At 46.6% G+C, this 21689-nt stretch overlaps 1 protein-coding gene across 2 annotated transcripts in view; it reads right to left on the bottom strand.

The window, feature by feature from the left end:
* Window positions 1–10326: 10326 nt before the first annotated feature.
* LOC149450485 (apovitellenin-1-like) overlaps window positions 10327–21689 on the bottom strand; it is a 71465-nt gene continuing 60102 nt past the window's right edge. For both annotated transcript variants that reach the window (XM_089691932.1, XM_089691933.1), the window contains exon 4: window positions 10327–10506. In XM_089691932.1, the coding sequence (XP_089548058.1) occupies window positions 10407–10506 (100 nt within the window). In that variant the 3' untranslated portion in view covers window positions 10327–10406. The remainder of the gene's footprint in view (window positions 10507–21689) is intronic.

Here is a 21689-nt window from a genome sequence, read left to right as displayed (position 1 = left end):
ATGTCAGTGGCCTCCACCTGTAAAACCATTCCTGTTTTGGGAGTCGTCTCGTTGTTGCCCATCTAGTGCACCTGTTGTTAATTTCATGAACACCAAAGCAGCTGAAACTAATGAACACCCCCCTCTGCTACTTACCTGACCAGATCAATATCCCAGGAGTTTATTGACTTGATGCTAGACTCTGATTAAAAAGAGTTCCTTTAATTTTTTTGAGCAGTGTATTATCCAGGTGGACTGAAACCTTAGTCAGTAAAGGAAAAGTGATATCAGGATTTGAATATCACCCAGGCTGGTCTAAATAAATTGCAATTATAGTGGACCTCATATCAGATATACTTTTAATGGTAAGTGCATGTGTCCTTATCAATGTGCACATCCAGGTATTTATTACCTCTAACGGGGATCAGAAGTAAAGAGCCATCTTTGTTCAGGCATCATCCAGGGTCACGTCTACTTCCTGAAATGGCTGAGATACTGGTTCAGAGCTGAAACAATTATATAATTCCTGGTGGCTATGCAGTTCTTGGCTGTGTTCACAAATATCTGACACAAATCAGCCCCTGCTGCAGCCTCTCACCTTGTGTCATGCTATAAAGTTACAATGTTGCAGTCAAATTAATGGGGGAGGGGAAACTGAGGAAAGGCTTTCTCCTAATTGCAGCAGACTGGGGACATCATCCCAGCCTAGGCAAAGTCATAGAATGGAGTTCCAGGATTACATTTTAGTAATAAAATGCACAGGTCTGTTAAAATTATAGAGTACCTTTGCTGTATTCATTTTTCCTGAAAGGTTCACTTTAAATGTCACCACTTTTGAAATATACTATATTGCCAAAAGTATTGGGCTGCCTGCCTTTCCACACACATGAACTTAAATGGCATCCCAGTCTTAGTCCGTAGGGTTCAATATTGAGTTGGCCCCGCCCTTTGCAGCTATAACAGCTTCACCTCTTCTGGGAAGGCCGTCCACAAGGTTTAGGAGGGTGTCTATGGGAAGGTTGGACCATTCTTCCAGAAGCACATTTGTGAGGTCAGGCACTGATGTCGGGGGAGGAGGCCTGGCTTGCAGTCTCCGCTCTAATTCATCCCAAAGGTGTTCTATGGGGTTGAGGTCAGGACTCTGTGCAGGCCAGTCAAGTTCCTCCACCCCAAACTGGCTCCTCCATGTCTTTATGGACCTTGCTTTCTGCACTCGTGTGCAGTCATGTTGGAACAGGAAGGGGCCATCCCCAAACTGTCCCCACAAAGTTGGGAGCATGAAATTGTCCAAAATGTCTTGGTATGCTGACGCCCAAAGAGTTCCCTTCACTGGAATTAGGGGGCCAAGCCCAACCCCTGAAAAACAATCCCTCACCATAACACACCATAATCCCCCCTCCATCAAATTTTGCACTTGGCATAATGCAGTTAGTAAGTACCGTTCTCCTGGCAACTGCCAAAAAAGACATGTCCATTGGATTGCCAGACAGAGAAGTGTGATTGGTCACTCCAGAGAACACATCTCCTCTGCTCTAGAGTCCAGTGGCGGCATGCTTTACACCACTGCATCTGACGCTTTGCATTGCACTTGGTGATGGAAGGCTTGGATGCAGCTGCTCGGCCATGGAAACCCATTCCATGAAGCTCTCTACACACTGTTGTGCTAATCTGAAGGCCACACCAAGTTTGGAGGTCTTTATCTATTGAATCTGCAGTTGGTGACTTCTGCACACTGTGCGCTTCAGCATGCGCTGACCCCGCCCTGTCATTTTACGTGGTCTACCACTTGGTGGCTGAGTTGCTGTTGTTCCCGGTTGCTTCCACTTTGTTATAATCCCACTAACAGATTATTATTATTATTATTACTACGAGTTTATATAGCGCCAAAGGGTTTGCTCAGCGCTGTACAATAGAGGGGGGGACAATACATGGCACAGTACAACAAAAACAAACAACGTACAAGGGGTAAGAGGGCCCTACTCTTTTGAGCTTACAATCTAGGTGGGAGGGGGTAAAGGTACAGTAGGAAGTGGCTGAGGGGAATGAGGGGTGTAGGAGGAAAGAGGGAGAATGGCCGTTAGGTGAGGGTGGGGTAGGCTTCCCTGAAGAGATGGGTTTTGAGGGAGCGCCTGAATGTGAAGAGGGAAGGCGACAGTCTGATGGATTGGGGCAGTGAGTTCCAGAGGATGGGGGAGGACCTGGAGAAGTCCTGCAGTCATGCATGGGAGGAGGAGACCAGGGAGCAGGATAGAAGGAGGTCCTGTGAGGAGCGAAGGGTACGGGTAGGGCGGTACTTGGGGATCAGGTTGGTGAGGTAGTCAGGGGCAGTGTTGTGAACGGCTTTGTAGGTCAGGGTTAGGAGTTTGAATTTGATGCGTTGGGCAATCGGGAGCCAGTGGAGGGAGAGGCAGAGGGGGGTGGCAGAGGTGGAGCGGGTGGTGAGGTGGATGAGTCTAGCCGCTGAGTTCAGGATGGTCTGGAGCGGGGAGAGCCTGCACTTGGGTAGGCCGGTGAAGAATTACAGTAGTCAAGGCGTGAGATGATGAGGGAGTGTACTAGAAGTTTGGTGGTGTCTGGGGTGAGGAAGGTACGTATCTTGGCAATGTTGCGAAGATGGAGCCTGCATGTGTTTGTGAGTGATTTGACATGCGGTTGGAAGGAGAGGTTCGAGTCAAGAATGACGCCAAGGACTTTGGCTTGCGGGGCGGGAGTGATAGTGGAGTTGTTGGTGATGATGGATAGGATGGGGGGGGGGGGTGTGTTGGCAGGGGGAAAGACGAGGAGCTCGGTTTTGGAGAGGTTGAGCTTGAGGAAATGTAGCGACATCCAGTCTGAGATGTCATTTAGGAGGTGAGTGATGCGGGCGGAGATAGTGGGGGTGAGGAGAGGTAGATTTGGGTGTCGTCAGCGTAGAGGTGATAGTTGAAGCTGTGAGAGTGTATGAGTTTGCCCAGGCAGGAGGTGTAGATGGAGAAGAGAAGGGGTCCAAGGACAGAGCCTTGGGGGACCCCAACAGAGAGGGGGAGGGAGGGGGAGGTGGCACCATTGTAGGTGACACTGAAGGAGCGTCGGGATAGGTAGGATGAGAACCAAGAAAGAGCAGTATCTCTGATGCCAAGGGAGAGTAGTTTATTAAGGAGGAGGGGGTGGTCAACTGTGTCGAAGGCCGCAGAGAGGTCCAGGAGAAGGAGGACAGAGTAGTCGCTCTTGGCTTTGGCATTTAGTAGGTCGTTAGTGATTTTGAGGAGGGCAGTTTCAGTGGAGTGTAGGGGACGGAAGCCGGACTGTAGTGGGTCAAGGAGGTTATTGTCTGTAAGGTGGGAGCTTAGGCGATCGTAGACTATGCGTTCAAGGAGCTTGGAGGTGAGTGGCAGCAGGGAGATGGGTCTGAGGTTTTTGGGGTCCGCGGGATCCAGGGAGGGCTTTTTGAGGATGGGGGTGATATGCGCGTGCTTTAGGGGGGAGGGGAATACGCCAGTAGAGAGGGAGAGATTGAAGATGTGGGTGAGGGAGTGGATGAGGGAGGCGGGGGGTGACCGGAGGAGTTGAGAGGGGATAGGGTCCAGGGGGCAGGTAGTGAGGCGGGCTTCTGAGAGGACTTTGGCGACTTCCTCAGTAGTGACAGGGCTGAGGGAGTGCAGTGCGGGGGGGGTTATGGTGGGCGGGGCATTGGGAGAGGTGGGGGGCAGTGCGGTTGTGAGGGCAGAGGAGGGGGGAGATGAGGGGGTGACGGGGGTGAGGAGGCTAGGTGGGGAGGTAGATTGCAAGTTGACGATGTCCTTACGGATAGCGTCAATCTTGTTGTGGAAATGGGTGGTAATCTCGTGGGCGGTGAGAGAGGTACTGAGTGGAGGAGGGGGGGGAGAGAGCAGGGAGTTGAAGGTGGAGAAGAGTCGGCGGGGGCAGGAGGAGAGGGTGTTGATTAGGTTAACAAAGTAGGCCTGCTTGGCGGCGTGGAGGGAGGAGGTGTAGATAAGAAATGCAGATTTGTAGAGGGAGAAAGTATGAGGGGACCTGGTTTTGCGCCACAGTCTCTCCAGTGCGCGACTGCGACGTTTGAGGCGTTTAGTGCTGTCGGTCTGCCAGGGTTGAAGCGGTCTGGGTTTGATGATGCGTGTGGTTAGGGGTGCCAGAGAGTCTAGGGCAGCTGACAGTGAGTCATTGTACAAGGTGGTGGCTATGTCAGGACATGACAGTGGGAGGATGCTGTCGTGTAGGCAGTCGGCGGCAGAGTGGAGGGGGGCCGAGTTCAGGTTGCGGAGGACCGTGGAATATTTAGTAGCCAGGAAATGTCACGGATGGACTTATTGCACAGGTGACAACCTATCACGGGACCACGCTTGGAGTCACTGAGCTCCTGAGAGCGACCCATTCTTTCACCAATGTTTCTAGAAGCAGTCTGCATGCCTAGGTTAATATTTAAACCATGCTCATGCACTACTGGATGTGCAGTACATAACAAGCAAGAAATGGAAAAAAAAATGTATACTATTACAGCAGTCCCATACTTGTGCAATGTGCCACAATTCATGTATAATAAAACGTGAACAGACAGTGCATTAATATTTCACATATAATAATGTGCATGTATATCAATCAATAACATACAGCATAGATTGCGTTTAACAAAGTCCCAAATAGTGCACCGAAGGCATGTGCATGTGCTCCACTTAATTGAAGTGCTTCATTTCTTTAGTTAAATCAAAGTGCTGCACTGTGCTCAACAAGCTGCCCCACATGGACTAAGTCAGGCCATAGACGAGGCGAAAACCGGCTGTTTTTTTTTTAATTAAAAAATGAAAAATCGGTCGTTCAATCGGCCGACGTTACCACCATTGGTAAAAAAAAAATTGGCTGATTTTCGTCCCGTCTACGGCCGGCATATAGAATAGTGGAGTGTCCCTGCAGAGAGCTCCGCTATTATATTTGACATTTTAAAAGTATAGCAAAGTTGCAACATTGTATCTATTTGTATCCATTTTGGATACAGATGTTTCTATTCGGATACAAATAGATACAATGTTGCAACCTCAATACTTTTAAATGTCAAACAGAATAGTGGAGCTCTCTGCAGGGACACTCCACTATTCTATTTGACATTTAAAAGTATTGCGGTTGCAACATTGTATCTATTTGTATCCGAATAGAAACATCTGTATCTGAAATGGATACAAATAGATACAGATGTTCTTCTTTTTCTTTGTCTTCATCTTCTTCTGTTTCATCTTTTCCTTCTTCTTGCAGGTCACGGCTCATGCGCATTTTTTTGATCAGTAAAAAGATCGGCCGATTTGCCCATCATTGCCGTGAAAATCGTCCGATCGACAAAATTGGACTTTTTTTTCCAACATAACCGATTAAAAAAATTTGTCGAAATCACGAAAGTAGGCCGACAAATTCACCCACTAACGATCCGAAAATCGGCCGATTATTCTTTCGGACGAATTTCTGGCCGATTTTCGACCCATCTATGGCCTGCATAACACTCACCCTTAGCCATGACCATCTATTTCTAGAGTGGTCTAAAACACTTGTGGGGCATTCCCCGATGGAACAATTGTCTCCAGATCTCCGCAAGTATTCGGATAGGCATGTCAACAAAGAAAGAGGATATCCCATAGTGTAAAACCGCATGGTGGTTTATTGGGGGGTAAATGTAAAACAAAATCTCACTCACAAATAAAGTGCCTGTGCCCGGCACCTGGTGTGATGTCGGAGGAAGTTGCGTCATCAAACCTCAACGCGTTTCGATCAAAGACTGTCCTCAGGAAGTGCAGGTTAGATGACGCAACTTCCTCTGATGTCACATCTGCCCTATGGAACACACGCTGCTCTGAGGAGCATTTAGTACAGTGACTTCCACACAACAGGAACAATGAAGCTGAGTACACCGTGTGCCAGGCATAGGGAGATGGATTAGAACCCCTGTCAGGTCTCTAGTGCTACCTGTGCCCCCCTTAAGAAGATTCAACCTCTCTATTTGTCCTTTTACCATTATCGAGAGTGAAAGAAAATCCCAAAATCTGGGCTGTCCCCAGAACAGGAATAGAGGAGAAATCTTCCAATGGGGACACTAGTTCTGGTGACACACCATGATTCCCTCACTTTGGAGGGATTTCCTCTTACTTCCTGTTTTGGCTTTGGGACAGGAAGTGAAGGGAAATCACCCCAATGAGACACAAATGGCAAAAAATCAACAGTTTTACCTATACTATTGAAATTTATATATTATAAATAAAATATACTTTAACTTCTTAAATTAGGACTATAGGCAAAAGGTTTTTTGTTTTTTTAAATTTTGGATAGAATAAAGCCAGGCATAGAAAGTTTAAATCTCGGTCGGTGAGTTCAGCAGGAACACAGTTGCCGGTTATTGGCAGTCCTTTCCTCACATGCTGTGTCTGTGTGAGGAAAGGAGAGCTGATAGTAGGCAAATCTGTCAGCAGATTGTGTACACTGAATATCAGTACCCATCAGTGTAGCTTATCAGTGCCTATCAATACAGCCTGATCAGCGTCTCTTCATCAGTGCCAATCAGTGCCAATTCATCAGTGCCCATCAGTCCAGCCTTATCAGTGCCCATCAGTTCAGCCTTATCAGTGCCCATCAGTGCAGCCTTATCAGTGCCCATCAGTGCAGCCTCATCAGTGCCCATCAGTGCAGCCTCATCAGTGCAGCCTCATCAGTGTCCATCAGTGCAGCCTCATCAGTGCAGCCTCATCAGTGTCCATCAGTGCAGCCTCATCAGTGCCCATCAGTGCAGCATGTCTGTGCCCATAAATGCAACCTGATCAGTGTCCATCAGTGCAACCTCATCAGTGTCCCTCAGTGCAGCCTGTCTGTGCCCATAAATGCAACTTATGAGTGCCCTTCAGTCCAGCCTTATCAGTGCCCATCAGTGCAGCCTCATCAGTGCCCATCAGTGCAGCATGTATGTGCCCATAAATGCAACCTGATCAGTGTCCATCAGTGCAACCTCATCAGTGTCCCTCAGTGCAGCCTGTCTGTGCCCATAAATGCAACTTATGAGTGCCCTTCAGTCCAGCCTTATCAGTGCCCATCAGTGCAGCCAATCTGTGCCCATCAATGCAACCTATCAGTGCCTATCAGTGCAGCCTGCCTGTGCTCATCAATGCAACCTATCAGTGCCCATCAGTGCAACCTGTCTGTGCCCATCAGTGCAAACTATCAGTGCCCATCAGTGCAGCCTCGTCAGAACACATCAGTGAAGAAGAAAATTTACTTATTTGCAACATTTTATAACAGAAACTAATAATCATTTTTCTTTTACCAACATTTTTGTTGTTTTTTTTTGTTTGTTTAGCAAAAAAAAAAAAACTTAATGGTGATTAAAGCCGGCGCTCCAGTCAAAGCTGAAAAAAACAAAATTCAGCAGTTTCAAAAACTGTAGCTGCTAACATTTAAAAAACAGCCAGTCACCTGTCCCAGGATCCAGTGGTGTGCTCATCGCAGCCGATTGCTCCAGCTGTCCTCTCTTTCTGGCACTGGCATCTTCAGTGTGGGCACCCGTCTATGAAGCTTGCGGCTTCACTGCACATGTGCGAGTAGCGCTGCGCCTTATGAATGGATTATTCATAGTCTTCTGCTACTGTCACACGTCCCAGAACACCACAGGGAGGGAGGGGGGAGGATAAAATTCAAAACACTAACAATGACATATAAAGCCATCCACAACACTGCCCTAATTTACATAACCGATCTTATCTCTAAATATCACCCAAACCGTACTCTCCGCTCCTCGCAAGACCTCTTACTCTCTAGCTCCCTTGTCTCCTCCTCCCATGCTCGTCTCCAAGACTTCTCCAGGGCGTCGCCCATCCTCTGGAACTCCCTACCCCAATCGATCAGACTATCACCTACTCTACTTGCCTTTAGGCGATCACTGAAAACCTATCTCTTCAGGGAAGCCTATCCCGCCCTCTGCTAATTCTGGAATCCTCCACTCTTCCAACCACTCCATCCCCCACAGTTACTACCTACTGTACCATTCACCCCTCCCTCCTAGATTGTAAGCTCCAAGGATCAGGGCCCTCAAATCCCTCTTGTATTGTTACTGTATTGTCTCCCACTATAATGTAAAGAGCTGAGCAAACTGTTGGCGCTATATAAATCCTGTATAATAATAATAATAATAACTTCTGCTTCCGATGGTCTAGGTCAGGGGTGGGCAACTGTGGCCCTCCAGCTGTTGTAGAACTACAAGTCCCATGAGGCATTGCAAAACTGACAGTTACAAGCATGACTTTCAAAGGCAGAGGCATGATGGGACTTGTAGTTCACCAACAGCTGGAGGGCCACAGTTGCCCACCCTTGGTCTAGGTGGTCGCAGCGAAATTGGGAGCGGGTACCTATCAAAATCAGGTACCCGCTCCTCAAAGATGCCAATTCCTCATGGAGAGTGGGGGACCAGTACTTAAAATGGAACGTCCCCTTTTTTTGGGTGGAGCTCCACTTTAAATACCCCCAAAAAGACAGCTCTATCTGTCTGATAAAAATTTCATATGGGTACAGTGTTGCATGACTGCACAACTGCCATTCAAAGTGCGACAGCGCTGAAATCTGAAAATTGGCCTGGGAAGGAAGGGGGTGCCCGGTACTGAAGTGGTTAAACATATTACCTCACTACCTCTAACTGCCCCAATTATTGGGCCAGGCAAACTTTTTTGGATGAATGGGATCACATAAGCACAAGAAGATTTGTACAGTTGCAAGAAAAAGTATGTGAACCCCTTGGGATTACGTGGAGTTTTGCATGAATTGGGCATAAAATGTGCTCTGAACGTCATCTAAGTCACAACAATAGAAGAACACAGTCTGCTGAACATAATAATACACAAACACTAGATGTTGCCATGGTTTAATTGCACATAACATGTAAACATTCAAAGCGCAGGGAGGAAAAAGTATGTGAACCTTTGGACTTAATAACTGGTTGACCGTCCTTTGGCAGCAATAACCTCAACCAAACGTTTCCTGTAGTTGCAGATCAGACCTGCACAACGATCTGGAGTAATTTTGGACCACTCCTCTTCACAAAACTGTTTCAGTGTAGCAATATTCTTGGGATGTCTGGTGTGAATCGCTCTCTTAAGGTCATGCCACAGCATTTCAATCGGGTTGAGGTCAGGACTCCGACTGGGCCACTCCAGAAGGCGTATTCTGTGCTGTTGCAGCCATTGTTTTGTTGAATTACTTGTATGCTTGGGGTCATTGTCCTGTTGCATCACCCACCCTCTACGGAGCTTCAGTTGGCGGACAGATGGCCGTATGTTTTCCTGCAAAATGTCTTGATAAACTCTGATATTCATTTTCCCATCAATGACAACAATCTGTCCAGGCCCTGAGGCAGCAAAGCAGCCCCAAACCATGATGCTCCCTCCGCCATGTTTTACAGTGGGGATGAGGTTTTGATGTTGGTGAGCTGTGCCTTTTTTTCTCCACACATAGTGTTGTGTGTTCTTCCCAAACAACTCAATCTTGGTTTCATCTGTCCACAGTATATTTTGCCAGTAGTGCTGTGGAACATCCAGGTGCTCTTTTGCAAACTTCAAACGTGCTGCAATATTCTTTTTGGACAGCAATGGCTTCCTCTGTGGTGTCCTCCCATGTACTCCTTTCTTGTTTAATGTTTTCTTTATTGTAGATGTGTCAACAAAAATGTTAGCATGTGCCAGAGATTTCTGTAGGTCTTTAGCTGACACTCTGGGATTCTTCTTTATCTCATGCAGCATTCTGCGCTGTGCTCTTGCAGTCATTTTTACAGGACGACCACGCCTAGGGAGAGTAGCAACAGTGCTAAACTTTCTCTATTCGTAGACAGTCTGTCTTACCATGGACACATGAACATCAAGGCTTTTGGAGATACTTTTGTAACCCTTTCCAGCTTCATGCAAGTCAACAATTCTTGATCGTAGGTCTTCTGAGAGCTCTTTTCTTCGAGGCATGGTTCACATCAGACAGTGCTTCTTGAAACCAGTAAACCAAAAACAGGTGTGTGTTTTTTAAGGGCAGGACAGCTGTCAGCAACACATCCAATATCATCACACTGATTGGAGTCAAGGTTGGCTCACTCCTGGCTCCAATTAGCTCTGGGAGAAGTCATTAAGCTAGGGCCTCACATACTTTTTTCCTCCCTGCACTGTGAATGTTTACATGTTATGTGCAATTAAACCATGGCAACATCTAATGTTTGTGTAGTATTATGTTCAGCAGACTGTGTTCTTCTATTGTTGTGACTTAGATGAAGTTCAGAGCACATTTTATGCCCAATTCATGCAAAACTCCACGTAATCCCAAAGGGTTCACATACTTTTTCTTGCAACTGTATCTGTTTATTTGTATCTTTATTGGAAGATCACAGACTTGTTATATTTTCCTTTTTTTTTTTTTTTTGGCGGTCCGTTCTTCTAGTTGACCCATTTCTTCTCATTCAGGAAGTTGGTGAATTTCTGGTAATATTCTTCAGCTTTCAGGGTCATCTGAGATGTTTTCTCTATTAGGAAGCCCCTGTTTAATGACAAGAAAAACAGAGAGTTAGAAATGTTTACACAGTAAGGAACCCATTCAAGATTTGGAAAACTGATGAAAGTGAAACTGAACTGTAGCACTGGGATGGGCTTTTTAACTCTTTCACTGCCAGGCCATTTTTGTGGGGGGAGGGGGGGTTGCACACTTATTTAAAAAAAATGTTTTTCCCTTGGTTCACACCTTAGCGTTTTCTGTAGCGTTTTGCAGAAACGCACTACAGTCTATTTAACATGATTTCCTATGCGACACATCTCCACATTTTCATCCGGTGCATTTTTTGGAAAGGGTTAGGGACTTTTTTGAATGCAAAAATTTGCGTTTTTGGTTCTATAAGCTTCAATGGAAATGCTGCAAAAAAGCATCTAGTGTGTTTTTGCTGCGTTTTTGCTGAATTATAGATGCATTTGCATTTAACCTCCCTAGCGGTCTGATTGTTTTGCATGGAAATATGTAGTTTTTTATTGTAGGCCTGTAATTTTTAGGAATAACTCACTGAAATCTGTCCGAACAAGAGTCTAGTAAAATTCCCGGGTATGATAAAATTTGAAACACGAAATCATAAATTATAATAAAATAAATAATCATAAAAAATAATAATATAATATTAATACATTTAATTCAATAATATAATCAAACCAAAAAATATGAAATTTGAAATATAGCGCCAAGTTCGCACATCGCTGAGCAAAGTCGCAGAATCATTTTCAGTGTCCCAAACGTTTGTCCCTCACACCACCCCCTGCACCTTTCTGTGTTCACATTCCCAGGTGTCCTTTTTGAGGACCGACAAAGATCTTTGACACGATACATTGAAAGGGAGGGGTAATAGGAGCGGGAGGCCGGGTAAGAGGCGGGGTGGTGGCAACAGTAAAAGGAGAGGGGTGCTAATGTTTCTCCACGTCAATTTTAATCCCTGAAAAAAAAAGTTTTAACCCCTTCTCGCCTCCCAACCCTTTAATCTCCCTAGCGATCTGGATATGTCAGTACTTCTGTGCTGAAATCTGTCCGAACAAGAGTCTAGTAAACATCCCGGGTATGATAAAATTTGAAACACGAAATCATAAATTATAATATATTAAATAATCATAAAAAATAATAATATAATAATAATAATACATTTAATTCAATAATATAATCAAACCAAAAACACTGAAATTTGAAATATAGCGCCAAGTTCGCACATCGCTGAGCAAAGTCGCAAAATCGTTTTCAGTGTCTGATGATGAATTTCCCCCACGAATCATTATCACTCAATTCGGCAAGTGGTTCTGATTTACTATCGCTGTTCTCTAGCCGGTCTAAAACCGCTTTTGACCTAAAGGGACACTTTTTGGACTCCACGGACGTTTCTCAGTTTCCAGGCAGAAAGAACAGTAAAAATGCAGGCAGGGCGCCGGACAAAGCACTCGGGACAAAATGTATGTGAAATGGTTTGATACAGGAATGTTATACTATGTGATTTTAGTGTATTTAGTGAATGTCACTTTTACAACTTTCAAATTTTCCGCCAGTTCCGTCCCCCGTACGTCCCGACGTCGCAGGGAACGGAACCCAGAAGACAGATGCCGGCATCGGCTCGAGGAGATGGCCGGGGATGCTGCAGGGGGGACATCGCGGGAGTGCAGGACAAGGTAAGTGCAGAAGAAATCCCGGAGCAACGCTGCAGTGTATTCCCGAGTGTAGATCGGGGTTACCGCTTGTGGTGCTGAAACTTTATCCCGAGCTACACTCAGGAATACCGCCAGGGGGGTTAAATCTGCTGAGTAAGAAGGAAAAAAAAAATACAAAAACGCACAAAAAAACACGTTGAAAAAGCAAAACGCAATGCAGAAACGGATCAATATGTGTGAAGCTAGCCTTAGGCATGAAAATTAGTTAAAACCCCCATGCATTAAATCATTTCTGAAATCAGATACCCTAGAGCACAGGTGGCAAACACTAGGCCCATGGGCTGCATCCGGCCACCAGGCCTTGTCATGTGGCTTGTGAAGTGGTTTCCGAATGCCACCTGCAGGCTCTTACCCACTCTTCCTGCTGTCATTTGTGAAAAATAGGAACCTTCTGTGTTTACAGTGACAACTTTACGAGCAGCTACTGTAAATGTATATAAAAATAGCTAAACCACCGAATCAATGAAAAAATACAAAAACAAAGCAGGAAAAAAAAGAGAAAATCGAAAAGCCAGCCACACCTACACATTCTCATATAAATGTGCTGCATAACAAAAACACACGATAGCGGTGCCACACTTTTCTCATAATGTCATTAGAACCACTCAAATGTGACAATTTCCCCAATATAACTAAATTAGTAAAAAAAATACTTATACTCATAATCCTTCGAAATGAAAATCTTTCCCTCAGTCTCTTAGATTGTAAGCTCCAAGGATCAGGGCCCTCCTAACCCTCTTGTATTGAACTGTATTGTTGCTGTATTGTCTCCTGTTATATTGTAAAGCGCTGAGCAAACTGTTGGCTCTATATAAATCCTGTATAATAATATTCAATATCTTCTTTTTTCATATACAATGCACCTCCACCATCAATAACACCAGCTGTGCCTCACCTGGAATTTTTGACCTCAGAAATAGCTAGCGTCCTCTAGGTGGACATATAGTGATGGATCACATCTTAGCCACCTCCCGTCCGCCATATAGTCCAATGACAGGTGCAAGGCGGTGCTCTCGTTCTGGAAGGACGTCATATGATGTCCTCCCATTCTCACCGCGCATGCGCGGATTTGGGAGTGCAGAGCGCGGCGATTGGCGGTGTGCTGTGTCCCTTGGATCCACGGAAAGAGCCGAAGATGTCGGGTCGGTCATGTGATCAGCTGTGTCCAATCAGAGCTGATCACATGTAAACAGGGAAATGCCGGTTATCAGCATTTCTCTCCTCACGAGCTGTCACGCTGACAGAGGAGAGGAGAGCCAGTAATCGGCATTCCGCGGAGAGGACATGTACACTGATCATCAGAGCACTGATGATTAGTGTGCCCTGATGATCAGTGTAGCCCCAGCAGTGCCACCTGTCAGTGTCCATCAGTGCCAGCTCTCAGTGCTCATCCATGCCACATGCCAGTGCCCATCAGTGCCATATCAGTGCCACATATCAGTGCCTACCAGTGCACATCAATGCCAAATATCAGTGCCCATCTGAGCTGCCTTTCAGTGTCACCCGTCAGTGCCACCTATCAATGCCAATCAGTGCAACCTATCAGTGCTGCCAATCAGTGCAACCTATCAGTGCCAGTCTGTGCTGACCATCAGTGCCCGTCAGTGCCACCTATCAGTGTGTATCAGTGCCGCCTAACAGTGCCAGATATCAGTGCTGCCTTTCAGTGCCCATCAATGATGCCTGTCAACACCCATCAGTGCCACCTATCAGTGCCTCATCAGTGCCCATCAGTGCCACCTATCAGTGTCCATCAGTGCAGCTTTTCAGTGCCCATCACTGCAGCCTCATTAGCGCATATCAGTGAAGGAGAAAAATCACTTATTTACAAAATGTTATAACAAAAACTAAGAAAAAAAAGTTTTTTCCCCAAAATTTTCAGTGGTTTGTTTAAGCAAAAAAAACAAAAACCAGAGGTGATTAAATACCACCAAAAGAAAGCTCTGTCACAAAAAATGATAAAAATTTTATATGGGTACAGTGTTGCATGACCGCACAATTGTCATTCAAAGTGTGACAGCGTTGAAATCTGGAAATTGGCCTGGGCAGGAAGGGGGTGTAAGTGCCCTGTAGGCGAGGGGTTAAGCTCCTTCTTGTAACTCCTCCTCCAATCAGCATACATGTAGAAAATACATAGGCAGACCAATAGTGTTCTATCATTTAACCACTTCCCAACCGCTCTATAGCAGAAATACTGCTATAAGGCGGCACGGGCATGCAAAATCACGTATATATATATTTTGTATTTCTGGGTAGGGGGAGCGCACGAGCCCTACCCGCACTGCCATTTGCTGTCAATCACCGGATCCCAGCTGGTGATTACCCGCTGGTGCCCGGTGATTACCGAGCTTCTCCGACGGGGAGTAGGTCTGTTTTATTTACTAACAGTTCTCCTCCCTGTCAGCTCGGGCACACTGCTCTGGATGGCTGTGCACAGCACAGCCATCCAGAGTATTGTGCTTACATTGAAGCACACAGACACCACCCCCTAGTAAAACACTCCCTACACATAGTAAACCCTTTGATCACCCCTCATGTTAACCCCTTCCTTCCCAGTACCATTAGTACAGTGTCAGTGCTTTTTTTTTTTTTTTTTTTTAGCACTGATCACTGTATTGGTGTCACTAGGGATGTCAGTGACACCAAGTCCGTTCCCCCCAGTGTCAGAATATCCGCCACAGTTCCGCTATAAGTCGCTGATCACCGCCATCACTAGTAGAAAAAAAAAAGAAAAAAAAATCTAGTATCTATTCTGCTATTTGTAAGCGCTATAACTTTCACGTAAACCAATTAATTTACATGTATTAGGATTTTTTTAGCAAAGACATTTTGCCCTAAATTTATGACGAAATTAGATTTTTAAAAATTTTTTACTGGACATGTTTAATAGCAAAAAGTCAAAAATATCGTTTTTTTTCCTCAAAATTGTCGGTCTTTTTAAAAAAGGTATATTCTGGGTAGGAGTTTTGTTTTTTTTAAAGCATTTTTTAAATTTTTGTGTATTTTTAGGCAGGATAAAAAAAACAAAACAAAATGCACACTATTGCCCTACTATGGGTACAAACAACAAATAACATACACCTAAAAGAAATGCTCAGATACATGAATAAAAGAAAGGAAATATATCCCTATGTGAAAACACCAATAATAATTCACTAAAAACTATTCATAAAATAGTGAATAGGATAGCATAAAATGAATAGGATAGCTTAAAAATCGTAAACGAAATAAAAAAGCCCATATTTGTCAATCCTAAATGTACAGTCAATAAAAACCACAAAAAAATTAATGAAATATCGTGATAAAGGGATATATTTCCTTTCTTTTATTCATGTATCTGAGCATTTCTTTTATTACGTTTATTATTTATTGCTGCACCCTGAGCACCTTTATATGCCATGGATAAATTAGTGTTATTTCCCCCGATAATTCACCAATCTCGGTGATAAATCATTGAGTAGGGGGATTCGCTATCCATGATTACCTCCCTGGGACTGCGTACCACTATTTGTGGCATATAAGCGTTTTTGTATGCGCTCAGATCGCTGTGTATAAACATATTTCAGCTATCGTTTTTAATTTCCTCGGCAAAGAAATGGTGTCTCAAAATGCAGATAAACCGGTCCTTTCTTTTAGCGGCGGTGATTTTTGTACATTAGAGACTATCCCCGTTCTTTGACCGGCTGTTAACTAGTTGCCGACCGCAGATAGCCGAATGACGGCTTCACTGCGGCCGGCCAGTTCTGGGTGGACGTCATATGACGTCCCCCCAGAACGCTCTCTCCTGCGCGCCCCAGGGGGCGCGCACCCGGCGATCTCCGTGATCGCTGTGTCCTACGGACACAGCTGATCACAAGATGTGGTAAAAGGCCGATCATACCGGCCTTTTACCACGTGATCAGCGGTGTCCAATGACACGCTGATCACAGGGAAATGCAAGTGCCGGTTCTCGGCTGCACTTTCCTCACGCTGTCAGATCGTGAGGAAAGTACTGCCGAGAACCGGCAGTTGTCAGAGCGAGGATCGGCACCGATCATCAGGACCACTGATGATCAGTGCCCTGATGATCGGTGCCCAGCAGTGCCACCCACAAGTTCCGCCCACCTGTGCCCAGCAGTGCGCCCACTAGCTCCGCCCACCTGTGCCCAGCAGTGCACCCACCTGTGCCCAGCAGTGCACCCACCTGTGCCACTCTGCAGTGCCACCCACCTGTGCCCAGCAGTGCCACCCACCTGTGCCCACCAGTGCCACCCACCTGTGCCCACCCACCAGTGCTGCCCACCAGTGCCACCCACCAGTGCCGCCCAGCAGTGCTGCCAGTCAGTGCCACCAGTCAGTGCCGCCAGTCAGTGCCCAGCAGTGATGCCAGTCAGTGCCATCTATCAGTACCCATCATCAGTGTCACCTATCAGTGCCGCCTATCAGTGCTGCATATTACTGCCGCCTATCCGTGACACCTCATTAGTGCTGCCTATCAGTGCCGCCTATCCGTGCCACTTCATTAGTACTGCCTAACAGTGCCCTTTAGTGCTGCCTATCAGTGCCCATCAGTGCCGCCTATCAGTGCCCATCAGTGCCGCCTATCAGTGCCCATCAGTGCTGCCTCATCAACGCACATCAGTGAAGGAGAAAAAATACCTGTTTGAAAAATTTTATAATAGAAACAAAGAAACTTTTTTTTTTTTTTCAAATTTTTTGCACTTTTTTAATTTATAGCGCAAAAAGTAAAGCGCCCAGTGGCGATTAAATACCACCAAAAGAAAGCTCTATTTGTGAGAAAAAAATGATCAAAATTTCATATGGGTACAATGTTGCATGACCGCGCAATTGTCAATCAAAATGCGGCAGCGCTGAAAGCTGAAAATTGGCCTGGTAAGGAAGGGGGTATAAGTGCCTGGTAGGCAAGTGGTTAATATAATTGTACATAATAATGTATATTTTTTGCTATATTTTATGCAATATTTTAACCAGATTACAGACTTGAGCACCCGGAGCACCTTTTTATGCCGTGGGTATGTTAGTATTATTCCCCTCATTTAATCACCAATTTGGTGCTGAATTATTTGGGAAGGGGCTTGTGGCTGTATTATTCCAATGGAAACTGGAGTTATTACTAGAGATGAGCGAAGTATTCAAAAATTCGATTCGACTGATTCGGCGAATTCGTGGAAAAATTTCGATTCGAGTCGAATATATTCGCTGTGAATTTAACCTAAAAAAGGGTGTTTCTAGGCTTCAGAGAGACTTAATATTAGTGCTGAACACTGTACCTTTAATTTAAATGCCCTTGGAGTCTGCTGGGGAAGAGAAATAATACTGTCAGGCAGTATGACATGCAGATGAGTGCCGTCGATCTTAGAATCACCGCACACTTCACTCATTTGGCCAGTCACGGGGCCAAAACCAGAGTGTGGAGCCACAGTGTGGCGGTGGAGGCAGCAGCAATGGGAGGCCATACAGCACCCTATGACAAAAATGGAAACCACCAGCAGTGTGAGGAGACCTGAAAGTGGCACATGGCAGAGTGTGGCGATAGAGACAGCAGCAATGGGAGGCCGTACAGGGACCCATGACACACTCTGGACCTGGCAGCAGCATGAGGAGGCGGTACAGGGGCCCATGGCAGATTACGGGCCTGGCAGCAGCATGAGGAGTCGGTACGGGGGCCCATGGCAGATTACAGGCCTGGCAGCAGCAATGGGAGGCCGTACAGGGACCCATGACACAATCTGGACCTGGCAGCAGCATGGGGAGGCGGTACAGGGGCCCATGACAGATTACGGGCCTGGCAGCAGCATTTGGAGTCGGTACGGGGGCCCATGACACACTCTGGACCTGGCAGCAGCATGAGGAGGCGGTACAGGGGCGCATGACAGATTACGAGCCTGGCAGCAGCAACTTGGACAGGAGGACGTTCAGTTTCTGCACCGTCTGGTGCGTGCTCGCAAACTGTTGTCTCTTGGAAACGGATTCCAAGAAAGACTGCTGACGGAATCCGTGAAGAGGAGTAGCAGGAGAAGGAGCATCTGAACGAGCGGAATATGCCAACAAGCGACAACAGGGGCCCATGACAGATTACGGGCCTGGCAGCAGCATGAGGAGTCGGTACGGGGGCCCATGGCAGATTAGGGGCCTGGCAGCAGCTATGGGAGGCCCATAATCTGCCAGCACCCTATGACAAAAAATGGAACCCACCAGCAGTGTGAGGAGACCTGAAAGTGGCACATGGCAGAGTGTGGCGATGGAGACAGCAGCAATGGGAGGCCGTACAGGGACCCATGACAGACTCTGGACCTGGCAGCAGCATGAGGAGGCGGTATAGGGGCCCATGGCAGATTAGGGGCCTGGCAGCAGCTATGGGAGGCCCGTAATCTGCCAGCACCCTATGACAAAAAATGGTGTAGCAGGAGAGATTAATCCTGTTTCATGGCTGTGATCTGCTGACTGGCCTCTCCTGTGTAACCTGACACTTGCCCTGACACAGACAAAGCAGTGAGGGATTTCAGCCCCCCCTTTCTCCTCTCAGACTGTAAGAGAGAGAGCCAATTATGAGAGCCATTAAAGGAGCCAATGACAAGGGCTCTTTCAAGCAGGAAGTGCAGCTGCAAAGCATTGTGGACGATGGAGTTTTGAACAGAAACGGCCTTATAGGCTAATATGGAGATAGAATTAAAAAAGAACCACGAAAGCCATCATGCTTAGAGAGAGCAGAGTGAAGGGGCCATCTTGGGTTTTCTCCTGAGGGAGAGGGAGATTGCATGTGGCAGGAGAGAGATTGGACCTGGCAAAGAAGTGCTGATGGGCAGTGCACTGCATGCTTGGTGATCTGCATCAGACAAAGGAACATCCAAACTGAGAGAAGTGGTCTACAGTACAGTGCCTACACTGACAGTGTGAAGTGCTCATCGTGAGGTGACCAGAGGAACCTGTCATTTCCAAGACGATCGTTTGGGCCTTTGTCACAGGATCTGGTGAGAGGGATTTCTCCCACTGTCAGATGACAGGAACATTGCACACATACAGAGACATCATACCTTGCTCATATTCACCAGGCACTGGGTTGTGTAGATGGCCCTGCTGAACAGACACCGTGTTCACTTTGCTATACAAATACTGCCACAGGATTACAATTACACTTTAAGTGTTTAAGGAGTTTAAGTGCACCAACGAAAGTGGCTAGCTGAAGATCCCAACATTCATCCAGTTACAAAGAGACTGAAGTTACTGGTGCCATACGTGCACGCGCATGCGTAGTCAGGTCTCTATATTGCATGGTGTGTGAGGGAATAGCTTTACCTTGAAAGTAGCTATTAAGCATCATTTGGGTACAGTGTTTTCCTATTGGGGTCATGGTGTCGGGGTTGAGAAGGGAGAAGTCTGACACAACAGAGAGTCATTCTTCTGCTCTCCTCCTGCTTGGACATCATGGGGCCAAATTTATGAAGAGGAGTTAAATCCACTTTGAGGTTGCCATTTAAGTGTTTGCCTCTGCTCTTGGGGTTATTCATGGTTGGAATCCCCTGAAAGCAGCCCGAGTGTAAAAGTGAGTTATATTGCTTTCCGTCACAGTATTTGTTGTTCTCTTGATTCTCCTAACATATACTGGTTGTTAATGTTTATTATTTCCCATAGAGGTCTACAGTAAAGCTGATCTCTGTGTTTTATTATAAAGTGTGTGCTTTTCATTGGTCCTTGCACTTACACTATTGCCAGGTGTGCCAGTGTGGGCTGAGACAGTTCTTGGGGTTGAAAGGTAGAGTGGCGGAGTGAACAAACTTAAGCAGCCCCTTCGGGGGTATCGCTACATGTGGGGGCTCGTCCGGGATACTTGCTGCTCAATTACCCAACAACCACTCAAGCAGTGCCCTATACCAACTCCTAAGATGGACGTCGCAGCTGCGACCAAGTGGTGCAGCATGGAAAATGCTTGCCCAGAACGGAGTGTAGTGATCGAGTTCCCCAGAGAAAAGGGGACCGAAGAACAGATTACCAAGATAGTGAATGCACTACCCACAGAGGGGAAGAAAACGTGCGTGATAGATGTGATACCCGCCTCAGACACCACCCTGGCATATGCCCTGCTAGAGTGGAAGAAGGGGATCCCTGACAGTTTCCAAGGAGCCAATATCCAAATAGAGGATGGGACAAGGCTCCAGTTACTTCAGTTGAACACCCCAGGGCCTAGTTGTGCAAAACCTGAGAGGGAAGAATCCCTGTCCCAGACACCTCTAGCCACCATAGGCCCGGAATTCCTCACTGCATTGGGGGACTTCATGTTAAAATGCCACAAAGACCCCTCTCCATACACAGGGATGTATCGGAAGCTCCGATTCTTCTCGGGTAGGCAACCTATACCTACCGGGGAGGATGGCTTTGAAGAGTGGCTAGACCAAGCCATGCAAGCACTAAGTGAATGGGACATTCCTGAGGCCCACAAGAAACAGAGGATTACGGAGAGCCTAAGGGGCCCTGCATTGGAGGCCATTCGCAACCTAAAACTTAGCAAACAGGATTGCACTGCTCAGGGCTATCTAGATATTTTACAAGATGTATTTGGGCGTACTGAAAAGGCTTCAGACCTCATCTATCAGCTAGAGCATACCTACCAAAATGAAGGGGAGAAACTCTCCAGTTACATGGGACGTCTAGACAAGATAATACACCAAATTCTGCTAAAAAGGGGAATAGGCCCTGAAAGAGTAGATGAGGTTCGGGCGCAACAAGTCCTACGGGGAGCCAGGCCCCTAGACCCCATTGCCATTCTATTACGAACTCGGCGAGATGGTGGCCTCCTGAACTATCCAGACTTGATCCGGACTGTGAGAGAGGAGGAAGCCATGTTGGATGACAAAGAGAGACAGTCAGACTCTGTTGTAGGGGTCCGGGTAGTCAATGTGGGAGGTGACACCCCTGAAGTTGAACTCCTTAAGACTCAGGTGTCCCAATTAATGGAGATGGTGACCTTACTAATGGCGGGACCATCGGGTTTAGCAAGAGAGACGAGAGCAGTTTCTGAAAACCTGTCAGGAGTTGCCCCAACGCAAGCAACTAGTCCCATCATTCAAATGACCTGCTTTAATTGTGGAGGGACCGGACATGTCAGGAGAGTCTGTCCGAGCCCCAGGAAGCCTGAAGCTAAGAGCCAAAAACCGGCGGAAAACTTCAGAGGGCCCTGGTGAAGGAGCAACCCAGGGACCCCACCACCACAGCTAGCTCCACTCAACCAAGTAAAAGGGGGGCGAGGAGAAAATCTGGTCCTATCCAGAAGGACCCCACCATCCCTTACAAACAGCCTAGGGAAGATGCCACTTCACCTCAGGGAGTCAGTGCACACCTCAAACCTGGGAGTCAACCACGGCTTAGGCCGAGTCAAAACTCCCCCAGGAGGGGAGTAAGGATAAGAACTGCAGAACAGAAGAAGACGGCTACCTGTTCACCACTCCCTGAGAATTTAGTGGGACCCTCCCCTGTCGTCCCGATTCAGGTAGAAGG

Source organism: Staurois parvus, unplaced genomic scaffold, assembly GCF_062004578.1.
Source record: "Staurois parvus isolate SC_StPar_1 unplaced genomic scaffold, SC_StPar_1.0 ptg000574l, whole genome shotgun sequence".
NCBI lineage: Eukaryota > Metazoa > Chordata > Amphibia > Anura > Ranidae > Staurois > Staurois parvus.
The sequence above is the reverse complement of the archived record's forward strand: the minus strand, read 5'-3'. Positions and strand labels throughout refer to the sequence as shown.